Source organism: Oreochromis niloticus, linkage group LG10 (genome assembly GCF_001858045.2).
Source record: "Oreochromis niloticus isolate F11D_XX linkage group LG10, O_niloticus_UMD_NMBU, whole genome shotgun sequence".
NCBI lineage: Eukaryota > Metazoa > Chordata > Actinopteri > Cichliformes > Cichlidae > Oreochromis > Oreochromis niloticus.
The window spans coordinates 6890887-6906260 of NC_031975.2; the positions used below are offsets into that span (position 1 = coordinate 6890887).

General features: G+C 40.3%; 1 protein-coding gene across 1 annotated transcript; it reads left to right on the top strand.

Annotated features, from left to right (window-relative positions):
* Window positions 1–2393: 2393 nt before the first annotated feature.
* LOC100697100 (scavenger receptor cysteine-rich domain-containing group B protein) lies at window positions 2394–14401 on the top strand. Its single transcript, XM_003456121.5, has 11 exons — window positions 2394–2684; window positions 3486–3518; window positions 4104–4142; window positions 4615–4917; window positions 5018–5086; window positions 11071–11385; window positions 11641–11709; window positions 12028–12096; window positions 12274–12588; window positions 13407–13505; window positions 13612–14401. Exons 1-11 carry the CDS (start codon window positions 2549–2551, stop codon window positions 13926–13928), a joined length of 1764 nt encoding a protein of 587 aa, XP_003456169.2. The 5' UTR covers window positions 2394–2548; the 3' UTR covers window positions 13929–14401.
* The last annotated feature ends 973 nt before the right edge of the window (window positions 14402–15374 follow it).

A 15374-nucleotide genomic window follows, 5' to 3' on the forward strand; every position in this document is an offset into this window, starting at 1 on the left:
GATCTGCGCTACATCCTACCATGAATGGAGTATTGAAAAACATAACATTGGGGACTAGATTATTTTTCATCCCTCATAACTGAGCCATTTGTCCCAGAGTTTCAAGTGGTTTGTTGGTACAGTCTGCAAATGAGACAGCCGTGGTTCTCCAGCGCTGCGCTGGTGTTAAAATCCCCACCTCCCAATTGGATGTACAATGACTTCTCTGTGGGCTTCTGGCCTTTGGAACTGCACCTTTGGAGACAATGCAAATGGAACTGACCTGGATGAAAACATGTCAGTCCAGAGTTTCTGCTGTTACATTTTCTTGTCACTAAATGGCCTTGCAAAAGTGGTGTGTTAAATTTGCCTCAGCGAGCCCCCAAAAGTTATATTTATACTGTAGAGCTGCTAAATATTTTAATGTCCCCCTCACATGCCTTTGTCTCTTTCCCTAACACTCTCCAAGGAGACTAGAGGCGCCCCCACAGTGTCATCAGGTGCCTAAGCATTTTGGAGGTTTCTAGTGACAGATTGCAGGAAGCAGCGTTTATGCCTGACGATGGGGACCACAGAAAGCAGAAATGTCTTTTTGTGCCCCCTAGGTCCGGAATGTCCACTATCTCGAGGGGCCAATATCAAATTCTCCCCTCATCATCCCCTAATACACATTCCTGTGTAAGGTCAGGGGGGAATTCTGCATGAGCAAAGAGGCAAACAACCACATGCTTCTAACAACACTTCTTGATTCTTTGCTTGAAAGCTCCATGGGAAATTTGGAATTGAGCAATTGCAAAATTCCTCATGTTTGATGAAGAATTGAGTCTGCAAAATGAAAACAGGCTTCACACGCCAGTCCTATAACATCAAGGTGAACTGGATACTAAAAAAAGTGTGTAAAAAAGTGATCAGGGTGTTTAATAAATTTATATGTTTGAATCATATAAACAGAATACAAATCTTCTGATCAGGCTGAAATTGATTTGAGCAGTTCAGGAAATTTAGGTCCAGCCTAAGCTAAATACATATACGACAGCATTTGCTGGTGTTTCTATTACTTAACTGAAAACTGTGTTCCCTTTCAGTCCTGTTTTTAAGGAACAAATTGCAATGCCCTTGTCCTTGTCCTTCCCCTCATAATAGTTTTTCCTGTGAAATTACAATAAAATCCTGTGTCTCCTACTAGTACTTTCTAAAAAGTAAAGGGGCACCATTTGATCGAAGCTATACTGTAACATACCATAACACAGTAATGTGCTGTTTGTATTTATTTTTCTTCAAAGACAACAGCACTGATATTAATAAAGCATACTACTATGCAAAACATTTTGTATTTGTTCTGTATTACTGTAGGACCTGTAACTTAGAATATAAAGCACCTTGAGGCGACTGTTGTTTAAAGCCTGAACCGTGAAATGAATAATGGCCAACAAATTATTCTACAATGGGGAGTTTATTGAACCATCTGACAACTTTGTTTTAAAAATTAATTAAATTTTAATTTCCATATATGACTTTTAATTTGTCTTGTATTGCCACATCTGACATTTATTTTTTTTAAGTCCTTAAAAATGTTGTAAAAAGGTATTGTTTAATTTATTGTTTAGTTTGTTTAAGTTTTTAAGGTGAAAAAATAATAACACTAATGATGAGGAAGTCTCCACAACTCACAAAAAACCGTATGCATTAAACATAATACACTAGACGCTAAGGAGATATAAATAAAATTAAACTGGATTTTCAGTATAATGCTTCTGTGCAGTTTATGTTGAAAACGTTAAACCTTTTTGCACCACTACTGTGCATCCTTATGCATTTTTCTTTTAATTCATTTGTGGTACTAAATAAATGTCATTCATTTCAGTTTCTCAGTTCTGAAGAATGAAGGATATTTAGAGTCTGGTTACGTTACTATCTGACTATGATTACTGAGTGATTTGTCGGTGAATCCCAATATTCTCTGCCTGATGGAAAACCCCTTGAAAAAATGACACAGGTATCCAACTGTGCTTGTAACACAAGCCTTCTCCAGCTACTGATAATAGTCACAAGCTAACCTTCCTCACTTTCAACCATGAGGGCAACAGATGTCATCCTGCTGCCAGATCTGACCACTGTGTCCATTTTGTGCTTACAAAACTGCAATGTAACACAATACTTTGTTGTCTGTATCCTCCTTGTTGTATTGGCAGTACCATTAATAGATGGTGGCATGTCCTGATATCTGTGAAACGTGGGTGGCTGTTTGAATGAGAACAGAGATTCCTCACATCCTTTTCGTGTCACTTGGGAAACAACCAGCGTCATGTGATTCCTGGGAAAGATTTTTGTCTGAGCTGCCCTCTTCTATCAGGCTTGACCTCAGACTACCATCAATACAATACCAACAGCTTCAGGCTTAACCAGTGAAAACAATCCAATACTACTAATTAGGCTTGTCTGAACCAGGATTAGAAACAGCTGGCTGCTATGCTGTAGTAGAAATGTTTAGCCCACTGGTTACATCTCAACATTACCGGACACCAAATTAGAGGGACTGAGCAAGTGTGAATCTGTCTTTTGCAGGCGGATGGCCAGTCAGGGAGCCTTGCGAGGCCAGCGCGTGGTGGAGAGTGAATGCAGGTGCTGGAACCCAGCCGTCTGGCTCCTGGTTTCTCTGCTGGGAACCCTCGTCTTGGTAGCTATCAGCATTCTGTTGAGACTTGGTGAGTGCTTGGAAATGAGAGTAAGTTCAATGAATTACTGCACATGAGGGAAGACCATTCACTCACGATGCTTCCTGAATGTAACAATGCAGAAAGCTTCACGTCTTTCATGTGATAGTCGACAACAAATTATGTTTGATCTGCATCATCAATGCTGTGCATTGTTGTCCATTACAATGTGACACAAGGAAAAGCTTGAGGAGTTTATGCTTTTCTTTCAGATTCTCAGTGACCAGCGTTGGATAGAGCAGCTTATTAAATTATGTCATTTCCCATAGGGGACATTTTCCCACTAACCAAAGACTAGACTGGAAGTCTAAAATCTTAAGTATGATGTACACTTCCATTAGATTATTTTTTTCAGTGAGTGCCTTCAACATACTGTCTAATCCATGAATTCACTTTGAGATTTGGGACATCTCCCAAAACAGAAAATGTTACCATGGAGATGAAATGTGCTTAAACAGTGACACATGAGATGATTTCTTCTGTGCCACTGTTTAACCACATTTGAGGCACTAATAATGCTCAAGAACCTGGTGTACTTGCAAGTAAACTCCCTGTAGATGAGTGCTTTTGTGTCCACAGCCACTTCCTGGTTTCCACAGCAATAGCTGGTTAAAAGCCCTGCAGTTGTTTTTGAAGTGAGACAAGATCAATTCGACTCACTGAATCAGCACGTGGGCACAGCAACTTATTTAAATGTGCTGACAGCAGATGACTGCTTTTGTCTCTGGACAGAGCCAACAGATGACGAAACGTGTGCCTCACTAACCATTTAAATTTGTGCTTTAATTTCAGGGGACATCAAAATAAGCAGACGGGCTTTACCCGGTAAGTAACATCCAAGTTAATCACCACTTACTTTTCTATTTCCTTGCGTTTCGCTCTTCCAGAAAACAAATGTAAACCCTTAAGACCTTAAGTTTCGTGTATGTTCATGTTTCAGCATCACAAACACACAGGACCAGCCCGTGAAGTGACCCACATTGGGTGCAATGGTTATCTCTCTAGTGTCTTTGTTCGGTGCTGAAATCTGAGATATTGTATTAGTCTTCAGGCGTTAGACTGTCCTCCATCCATTGTGGGATATAGCCTCACATCACAGGGTTGCACATGGTCCCCTGGTGTTTTGAATGGCAATATATATACTTTAGTATGAAAATGCTTGGATGTAGTCAGCTTAATATAAAGTACAGCTGTACTTGATGAGAGTATTTGCAAAAGTTAAAGCAGGATGCTAACATATTTCTGTAGCAGCGGGTACAGTCTGAACAGGCCTGCTGTTGTGATTTCAGTCTGTGTCTCATGTTACAGGAAAATAGATATAGTAGATATAGCGTACACCACCTTTCATCAAATAATTTAACCATACTCTCTCACTTTCTCTCACATATCCACTCCTCCCTTTGTTTTCAGCCAGTGGCGTGCAAAGCCCAGTGAGGACGGAGTATCAAGGTAAGTGTGAACTATACAGTGACCTCCACATCCAGTCCACATATCCACATCCATCACCCCAAAACATTCAGGGTGGAAAAATTGTCTGCATCCTAGTCATGTCATGAAAACCTATCAGCATCTGGCTGTGTGTCAGTGAAAGAAAGTACAGAAGGTAGCACAGCACCTGGGGCTCTTTAAACAAGGTCACTTTCCCAGCTCTCCATTTCTCTAATCCCTACTTAATTGCTATATAACCTCCTATCCTCCTCCTGCATCCATTTCACTCACTTCCAAGGAGTCATGTGGCTTATTGATAGCCTTAATTTAGGATTAGACTTTTTTTTTCCCAGAGGAATTTTTTCTTTCCTATTACCTGTCATTACATTAGAGCCTGGCCAGTCTCTTTTCTTCATATCAGAAGCACGTGTTTTCAAAATGCCTCCTCTGAGAGAGAAAGCCTGACAAATATTTTCTGCTCATCTCTCTGAAGTACAACTGGTGAATGGGCGGAGCAGGTGTGAGGGCAGAGTGGAGGTGCAATATAATGGCTCGTGGGGCACCGTGTGTGATGACGATTGGGACATGGTGGATGCAAATGTCGTGTGTCGTCAGCTGGGATGCGGGGTGGCTGTGGCGGTGTCCAGCAGCTCTAAGTTTGGACAGGGCACTGGGCTCATCATGTTGGATAATGTGGACTGCAAAGGAAGTGAAATGGAGCTCAGCCAGTGCTGTAGTCTGGGGTGGGGCATCCACAATTGTTACCACTATGAAGATGTGGGTGTCACCTGCAGAGGTAAAATGCAAAATTCTAAGTGGATAAAACCCCTCATGGGAGGGGAAAAAAAGGAATAAACATAATGAAATTGCTGCTTTTCTTTTCATTCGGCTGGTAGAACCAACCTTGCCGGGGTCCAGAGGTTTTGAGGAACCCAGCACACCACCCCAGTCCATATCTGGTTTACGTAAGTGCCCTCTGCTTTTATCAAAATGAGACTGGTCTTCTGCCAGTGTTAAATAAGAGATGGATGAATTCCATCCATTCCATCCAAAAACAAATGCCTTTATATTTTAAGACAGACAGACAGACAGACAGACAGATAGTTGAAACAGATACCTAACCCAGCAAAACATGAAAATTAATATAATGACTGACACTTTGTTCATATAAAAATTAAAGCTGCACTAATTTGTATACCTATACAAATTATACCTATTGTTTGTATAGTCAGAGTGTTAACTCTGTATCATAATCATTTACCCACAGAAAAATGATCCTCAAAACTGAAGTTTCTCTCTGCCTTGTAGAGACTTTCGGTTCATACTTGCTGTTTTACTGCACTTTTTGCTATTTGTCCTTCTCTCATGATGGATGTGGACCCAAATGCAGAAAACAAAAGCCCATAACCTCTATTCCAGCATAGCAGGAGTCCAATAAGTGTCAAAGAACAAAGTCCAAAACCAGGGAATATTTACAAGCAGCCATGCAGGAAAAAAAAACAGTGAACAAAAACAGCATGACACGACAGAGAACTAAGGCCAGCTGAGGCTTTAAATATGCCGGGGACTAATCCTGGAAAAAACAAAAGCTGGGGAAAATAAAGAACAGGTGAAACACATGAATGATAACAACACAGGGGATATAAAACTTAATACCAAATACAGGAGAGAACTAACTAGCAAAGTAAAGCAGGACACGAGTGACAAACGGGGCACAGAGACAAAAACTCAAGTTAAACTGAAAGCAAAGAATAATATGAATAACCAATACTGAAAAACTGAAAGAAAGATTATAGTAACAAGCCTAGAAAACAAACTCTAAACAAAACATAAAATATAGCACAAAGAACTAGATTAAAGCAACAACTCTAAACATATAGAACTCTAAATATTGAATCGGTGTGCAACTTTGCCAAAACAATGTCGGACTCTGTAGTTTTCTCTGGTCCCCTCCCCAATCAGACCAGGAGTGACATGTTTAGCCGCATGTTCTCCTTAAATTGCTGGCTGTCTGAGTGGTGTCCCAGAAACGATGTGGGCTTCATAGATAATTGCCAAACCTTCTGGAGGAAACCTGGTCTTGTTAGGAGAGACGGCATCCATCCCACTTTGGATGGAGCAGTTCTCATTTCTAGAAATATGGACCAATTTATTAAACCCCCCAAAATATGACTATCCAGAGTTGGGACCAGGAAGCAGAGTTGCAGTCTTACACGCCTCTCTGTAGCTTCTCCCCTCCTGCTACCCCCCCAAAAACCCATCTCCATTGAGACCGTGTCAGCTCCCAAACAGACAAAAAACAAACTAAAAACCAGCAATAAACAACTTAAACATAAAAAATCAAAAAGAAAGAACAATACAGTATCCACATCTGAACCAAAGAGTAAAACTATGAAATGTGGATTATTAAATATTAGGTCTCTCTCCTCCAAGTCTCTGTTAGTACATGACTTAATAATTGATCAACAAATCAATTTACTCTGCCTTACAGAAACCTGGTTGCAGCCGGATGATTATGTTAGTTTAAATGAATCAACACCCCCCAGTCACTTTAACTACCAGAAACCTCGAAGCACAGGCTGAGGGGGCGGTGTGGCAGCAATTTTTCACACCAGCCTATTAATTAACGAAAGACCAAGACAGACTTTTAATTCATTTGAAAGCCTGATGCTTAGCCTTGTCCACCCCAGCTGTAAAACTCAGAAACCAGTCTTACTTGTTATCATCTATCGTCCACCTTGGCCTTACACAGAGTTTCTCTCTGATTTCTCAGACTTTTTATCTGATTTAGTGCTCAGCTCAGATAAAATAATTATTGTGGGTGATTTTAACATTCATGTAGATGCTAAAAATGACAGCCTCAACATCGCATTTAATCTGTTATTAGACTCAATTGGCTTCTCTCAAAATGTAAAAGAACCCACCCACCACTTTAATCACACTCTAGATCTTGTTTTAACATGTGGCATAGACACTGAACATTTAACAGTGTTTCCTGAAAACCCTCTGCTGTCTGATCATTTCCTGATAACATTTACATTTACAATAATTGATTACACAGCAGTGGAGAGTAGACTTTATCAAAGTAGATGTCTTTCTGAAAGCGCTGTAACTAAGTTTAAGAATATAATCCACCCACTGTTATCATCTTCAATGCCCTGTACCAACATAGAGCAGAGCAGCTATCTGAACGCTACTCCAACAGAGGTCGATTATCTTGTTAAAAATTTTACCTCCTCACTACGTACGACTCTGGATACTGTAGCTCCTGTGAAAACTAAGGTCTCAAATCCGAAGTACCTGACTCCGTGGTATAATTCTCAAACACGTAGCCTAAAGCAGATAACTCGTAAGCTGGAGAGGAAATGGCGTGTCACAAATTTAGAGGATCATCATTTAGCCTGGAGAAATAGTTTGCTGCTTTATAAGAAAGCCCTCCGCAAAGCCAGAACATCTTACTATTCGTCACTGATTGAAGAAAATAAGAACAACCCCAGGTTTCTCTTCAGCACTGTAGCCAGGCTGACAAAAAGTCAGAGCTCTACTGAGCCAACAATCCCTTTAACGTTAACTAGTAATGACTTCATGAACTTCTTCACAAATAAAATTTTTATCATTAGAGAAAAAATTACCAATAATCATCCCACAGATGTAATATTATCTACAGCTACTTTTAGTACCATCAATGTTAAGTTAGACTCTTTTTCTCCAATTGATCTTTCTGAGTTAATTTCAATAATTAATTCCTCCAAACCATCAACGTCTCTTTTAGTCCCCATTCCTACAAAACTGCTCAAAGAAGTCCTGCCATTAATTAATTCATCAATCTTAAATATGATCAACCTATCTCTAATAATCGGCTATGTACCACAGGCCTTCAAGGTGGCTGTAGTTAAACCTTTACTTAAAAAGCCATCTCTAGACCCAGCTGTCTTAGCTAATTATAGGCCAATCTCCAACCTTCCTTTCATATCAAAAATCCTTGAAAGAGTAGTTGTCAGACAGCTAACAGATCATCTGCAGAGGAATTTGAAGAGTTTCAGTCAGGTTTCAGAGCTCATCACAGCACAGAAACAGCTTTAGTGAAGGTTACAAATGATCTTCTTATTGCCTCTGACAGTGGACTCATCTCTGTGCTTGTCCTGCTAGACCTTAGTGCTGCTTTCGATACTGTTGACCATAATATCCTATTAGAGCGATTAGAACATGCTGTAGGTATTACAGGTATTGCACTGCAGTGGTTTGTATCACATCTATCTAATAGACTCCAATTTGTACATGTAAATGGAGAGTCCTCTTCACCCACTAAGGTCAATTATGGTGTTCCACAGGGTTCAGTGCTAGTACCAATTCTATTTACATTATACATGCTTCCCCTAGGCAGCATCATTAGAAGACATAGCATAAATTTTCACTGCTATGCAGATGACACGCAGCTCTATCTGTCCATGAAGCCAGGTAACACACACCAATTAGTTAAACTGCAGGAATGTCTTAAAGACATAAAGACCTGGATGGCCGCTAACTTTCTGCTTCTTAATTCAGATAAAACTGAGGTTATTGTACTCAGCCCTGAAAATCTTAGAAATATGGTATCTAACCAGATTCTTACTCTGGATGGCATTACCTTGGCCTCCAGTAATGCTGTGAGGAACCTTGGAGTCATTTTTGACCAGGACATGTCCTTCAACGCATATATTAAACAAATATGTAAGACTGCTTTCTTCCATTTGCGCAACATCTCTAAAATTAGAAATATCCTGTCTCTGAGTGATGCTGAAAAACTAGTTCATGCATTTATTACTTCCGGGCTGGACTACTGTAATTCATTATTATCAGGATGTCCTAAAAACTCACTGAAAAGTATTCAGTTAATCCAAAATGCTGCAGCAAGAGTACTGACAGGGACTAGAAAGAGAGAGCATATTTCTCCTGTTTTGGCTTCCTGTTAAATCCAGAATTGAATTCAAAATCCTGCTCCTCACATACAAGGTCTTAAATAATCAGGCCCCATCTTATCTTAATGACCTTGTAGTACCATATCACCCTATTAGATCTCTACTTTCAAGATTAGGCTTAAAACTTTCCTTTTTGCTAAAGCATATACTTAGGGCTGGACCAGGTGACCCTGAATCCTCCCTTAGTTATGCTGCAATAGACGTAGGCTGCCGGGGATTCCCATGATGCATTGAGTTTTTCCTTTCCAGTCACCTTTCTCACTGACTATGTGTTAATAGACCTCTCTGCATCGAATCATATCTGTTATTAATCTCTGTCTCTCTTCCACAGCATGTCTTTATCCTGTTTTCCTTCTCTCACCCCAACCGGTCGCAGCAGATGGCCGCCCCTCCCTGAGCCTGGTTCTGCCGGAGGTTTCTTCCTGTTAAAAGGGAGTTTGTCCTTCCCACTGTCGCCAAAGTGCTTGCTCATAGGGGGTCATATGATTGTTGGGTTTTTCTCTGTATTTATTATTGTGCGATCTACTGTACAATATAAAGCGCCTTGAGGTGACTTTTGTTGTGATTTGGCGCTATATAAATAAAATTGAATTGAATTGAATATATGACACAGAAAACCCAGGTCATGGGATGACTAAAGATTCAAATGAAACAAAAAACAGCTCAAACTTAAAGTATACTTAAACCCAAAAGAAAACTAAGGACTGTGACACCCCGAGCCCCAAGGGAGAACAAACTAAAACCAACAAATTGAATTCATCCGGTGGCCAGAAGCATGCCTGCTTATATTACTCTGTTTTGTTTGGATGTGCAGTTGGCTGATGTGTGTGAATTTGAAATTGAATGTTTGATTACATAGCAGTGAGGGTTTTTTTGTGTTTCTCCACACCATCATGCACCCAAGCCAATCTGTTGTTGTAGGTCTAAGCATCTAAACCAGTGCTTGAGCACTACACCTGTATGTGGAGTTAATCTTCAGGAGCAAAACTGATGAAATTGCTTTAAGCGACAGATGCTGCACTGCCTTGCTGTTAAATAAGCAGATCAGGTTTTTCATATACTTACATCAGTGCAATACAAATTTTAAAAGTAATATATAAAAAACAAAGTATGACAGACTACAGGGAACACCTCTAATTTATGTTGTATACTGTAAAGAATTCAACATCAGATCAGTTTTTCTTTGGATGGTTTTCACGCTCTAATCAAATTGTTGCAGACAGGTGGTATGCCAGATGTTGCCACGAAATGCAAGGGCAGGTTGCATTAAAGAATGAACAATGGTTTATTTTGCCATTGTGCTCAGTCAAAAATGCAGGAAGGCTCACAAAATGAACAACTTCATTAATCAAGGAACACAAATAGAACTGAAGCGATATATTATTTTGGTTCACCTTCAAAGACTTGTGGGATAATGGAAACTTTTGAACACGTCCCAAAGGCCTCATGAATTCCAGGCCATACCTATTGTTTGCTGGGTTTGCCTTTGTAGCAGTCATCCTCTTGTGTTTTCTCATAATCCCCCAAAGAATCATGAGAGACCAAAAGAAGAAGAAGAAGAAGAAGAATTTAGTTAACAAGTTGAGGTATCTAGCTACTTTTCCATTAACCACTATGTAACCCTGTAAAGGCCTCCAATTCAGGGCTTTCTTAAATGATGGACACATAACAATGGCTATTGTCTCCTTGTTTTTGTCTACAAAGAGGCATAAGATGACAACATCTGTGCTTAGTACAATATTAGATGTCAATTTAGCGCTTCACTTTTGGTTTTTCCTCTGGACTATGTAGTGTGCATTGGATTGCCTGCACCTCTCTTCTTTCTGTGTATCAGTGTCAAATCACAGCAGCTGCTGTTCCCTTTGATACCCCCAAACTGACATAAATAGAGAATCTAATAAAAATTTACAGAGTCTAAAAATATGCTCTGTAAAGAAAAAGCTTTATCAAGATCAGTGCCTACAAATCCCTCCCTCTCCTGCTTACTTTAGGAGATGGCACCATCCGTCTGGTTAATGGACAGAACTCGTGCCAGGGCCGAGTCGAGATCTTCTACCAGGGAAACTGGGGGACAGTGTGCGATGATGACTGGGTCCTCAACAATGCCAAGGTAGTATGCCAACAGAGTGGCTGCGGCAGTGCCGTCTCTGCACACGCCAATTCCTACTTTGGCTACGGTACCGGGCTGATTCTTCTGGACAACGTCAACTGCCAGGGCACGGAGCAGGACCTGACTAAATGCAAGAGCCTGGGTTGGGGTAAACACAACTGTGGCCATCATGAGGACGCTGGGGTCACCTGCACCGGTACTCTTAGAACTGTCATATTAGCATGAGTAGCACACCTGCAACTAAGATATTAAGTTCACAATCACACTTTAGAATGATAGCCTGCCAGAGTGAAGGTTATGTTATGGAAGTGAAACTTATGGCAAAACTTTGGCAAGTATCAGAAAATCAGTCAGATTCATCCTAGCTGGACAGCAAAAATCTCTGCACAGAATTTAGTGGCTTTTCATAAAGCACTGGTATAAATTTTATTTTATTTTTCATCCACTTTAGGGTCCACTACTGTACCACCAGTAGCAACAGAGGTCCAGAGAGGGCTGTGGGGAACACTGAACACTGAAGGTAAAGCGTACCATTCACTACACACTATATTCAACTTTGTGCAAACAAGCTCAGTCTGATTATTGTTTCTGTTCACCAGCCTGTTCCATTTGTTGTCCTGGATCCCCTCCTCCATTAATAATAGGAACAAAATGTGCATTTTGCTATATGACCAACAGGGTGAGCCATTCCTCCCCTGTTGATCATATACATGCTGCACCACAGTGCCATAAAACAAAGTGGTGCATGCGTTTCCTGCCATCATAAACAGGTTGTCTGGTGTATTCATGTATCAAGTAATTGTATTTTTTTTGTCTTCCCCCACAACTACACAAAAAGTTCCAGTCACCAAGTCACCAAGCACAACAACAACTGTTACAACAACAACAACAACCACCCAAACAAAAGGTATCATTCTGTTTGATGTATAAAAATTAAGTGTGTGTGTGTGTGTGTGTGTGTGTGTGTGTGTGTGTGTGTGTGTGTAGTATTGGACACTGTGGACCATCAGCAATGTAATCTACAAAGAAAAGAATTTCTAGTCTAAAATTGCAATAACGCATCCGTGTGTTTCGCCTCTTGCAGTTACGTCAGCCATTCGTGTGATAAATGGCAACAGTAGCTGCCAGGGTCGTGTAGAGGTCCTCTACAAAAATGTTTGGGGGACAGTGTGTGATGATGACTGGGACATGCCCAATGCCAAAGTAGTGTGTAGGCAGCTTGGATGTGGCGCACCTATTGCAGCCAAGTCCAATGCCTACTTTGGCCACGGTTCGGGCCCAATTCTGCTGGACAATGTGGAATGTAGTGGATTTGAACTAGAGCTATCCCAGTGCTTCCACCTGGGGTGGGGTCAGCACAACTGTGGCCATCATGAGGATGCTGGAGTTATCTGCGCACGTAAGACCTTACTTATTTTCTCGCAGCACTAAACTAGGCTTCATTAAACATACACTTATAGCACATGCATATACCTGACTTGGTAAATGTCTGTAATGTCTGTACTATAGTCATATGAACATATGAACGACTCTTAAGTCATGAGTTCCCCTAAAAACCCATACCACCTATGTATCCAGTCATCTACACCCGCCCTGCTGAGCTGGCCAGTTGCAATGCATGACTATAGTACTTTGAGGACGAAACAGCCCAGAGAGCATGAAAAACAGTGGATGAGTCAAGGCACATCAGTGTCACTGAATGCCTCCATGCCAAATATGACTTCTTTAAGGCTAAATCAAAAGCACAAATATCCTCTTTTATATGTACTGTAAATCCTTGGTTCCAAATTAGTCAGGAAATGTTGTAATGCAGTTTCTTTTTAACAGTGGCAGTTGCTTTGAGTAGTTTTGCCTATTACTATTTGCCTATAACTATTACTTACTAAAGTAAGTAATTAGAACAGATAAAGGGGGTATAATTTGTGCATGAAAATTAGGGCTTTAAGGGCTAACATCTTTACAAAAACATAGTCTGTTGTAAACCCACTATAAATAGACTGTTATAAACAGACTTTGCAGAGGCAATATCTTGATGAAATTGCCTCTACAAAGTCTGTGTCTGTGTTATTAGCTTTTAGGAACAGAAGAAACAAACAGGTTTCTTATAAGTCAGTAAAATCACTGGAAGATAAGTGTGATATGACTTTTGTGACCTAATATTCCATGACTATTCCTTGAATACATGAGCATAATTCTTTCTTCTCTGTTTCCCCTTAGCTTTTGACCCCCAGTTTTTTGACCTTGCAAGTGCGCGTGAATTCAGAGTAACAGAAACAATACCAACCACCACCACCACCACCACACAACCACCTGAAGGTAAGTCACATATACCGTCAGTTATTTCACAATAATGTCACCTTCCTCTGGACTGAGTCTCAAAAGCAATCAATGCTCAAAGTTTAAAAGAATTGTTTTTTTGTAGGCATGGTAAGACTGATGGGTGGCCAGCACCGGTGTGAGGGTCGAGTGGAAATGTACTTGAATTCAGGATGGGGCACAGTGTGCGATGATGCCTGGGACCTCCCAGATGCCCAGGTGGTGTGCCGTCAAGTGGGCTGCGGTGAAGCCATTGCAGCTCGGGGAGAAGCTTACTTTGGGCCCGGCATGGGAACAATCCTGCTAGACAACCTCAAGTGCAGAGGTACTGAGAGATCCCTGCAGAGCTGCTCCCATATATCCTGGAATGTACACAACTGTGACCACTCTGAAGATGCTGGCGTCACCTGCTTGCCATCATGATTTCAGCAGAACCGCGGTCCCACCAACATGTGTTAGGATGTGGGTGTACCGTCCTCGGACTTCTGTACATTATGTAAATAACAGCTGTCATATTGCTGAAGTAATACTCCACCATCACCAACATAAAAAACAGTTAATATGCCATTCTATGATTATATTCTATAACTATATAAGCCTATTAAGCACTTTATAAATATATTATATAAAAGAAAATGTACACAGTTGTTTGATAAATGAAGAAATCTTTTAACTGTCTTTCTGTTTTTGTTAAAATATTTACTGTACATGTTATTTTTCACTTAAGGAATATACTTGAGGAAATCTGTGGATTAAAGTAAACCTATTTTTACAGAACAACCTCTGCTCCACAATCCACAAATATGTACGATAAAACATAAATGACACTGTATACTATAATCTACAACACTGAAATACACATAAATAAATGTGCTATAGCTTGTATATACATGAAATAACTGTGCTTTTATTCCATAATTATTCATATACATACATACGTATGTATATATGTATATCTATCTATATATATAGATATATATATGTATATACACACACATCTATATCTATCTATGGATCTCTCTCTCTCTCGATAGATAGATAGATAAATATATTCAGGCCTATGCAGAACAGTAGTAGGGAAAGAGCATCTCCTTGATAGATCCCGCACTTGATGGTGGCTCGTGCGACTGGCTTGAAGTTTGCCTCTAGTGTTGTACGCCACATTTTCATTGAGTTCCTGATGAAGGCTCTCAGGGTCCCGTTGATCTTGTACAGTTCTAGGAATTACAGGATCCAGGTGTGGGGCATCGAGTCATAGACAACAACAACTTACAACTTTTCTACTTTCTACATTGTAGATACATACTGAAGACATCAAATATATGAAGTAAGATATATGGAATTATATATGAAAGAATTAAATCACTCTAAATATATCTTATATTTTAGACTCCTCAAAGTAGCCACACTTTGCTTTGTTGACACCGCTGCAAACCCTTGGCCTTCTCTCAGTGAGCTTCATGATGTAGTCACCTGAAATGGTTTTCACTTTACAGGTCAGTCCGGAAAATTGCAAAAACTTTGAATGCGTCCCCATGAACTGAAGAAAATTCTCGGATGATAGTTGAAATGTCTTCAAGAAACTTAAAGAAGTCCAGTCGGTTTTCTTTCCAAGCTCCTTAGATTACCATGACTTGGATAACTGAGAACCTTCACATACAATGTGTCCCCAAGTGCAGTTGCATAAACCATCAAGGACTACAACGAAACTGGCTCACATGAGGACCGCCCCAGGAAAGGAAGACCAAGAGTCACCTCTGCTACTGAGGATAAATTCATTCGAGTCACCAGAAGAGATTTGTTCGGGCCAAGAAACATAAGGAATGGACATTAGATGGGTGGAAATCTGTGCTTTGGTCTGATGAGTTC

What these genes read in the sequence shown, in the direction of transcription:
- LOC100697100 (XM_003456121.5), top strand. Translation starts at nt 2,549, where the DNA reads ATGGCCAGTCAGGGAGCCTTGCGAGGCCAGCGCGTGGTGGAGAGTGAA. An exon ending in CAGCATTCTGTTGAGACTTG is followed by an intron (nt 2,685 to 3,485) that starts GTGAGTGCTTGG and finishes CTTTAATTTCAG; the next exon opens with GGGACATCAAAATAAGCAGA. An exon ending in CCAGTCCATATCTGGTTTAC is followed by an intron (nt 5,087 to 11,070) that starts GTAAGTGCCCTC and finishes TGCTTACTTTAG; the next exon opens with GAGATGGCACCATCCGTCTG.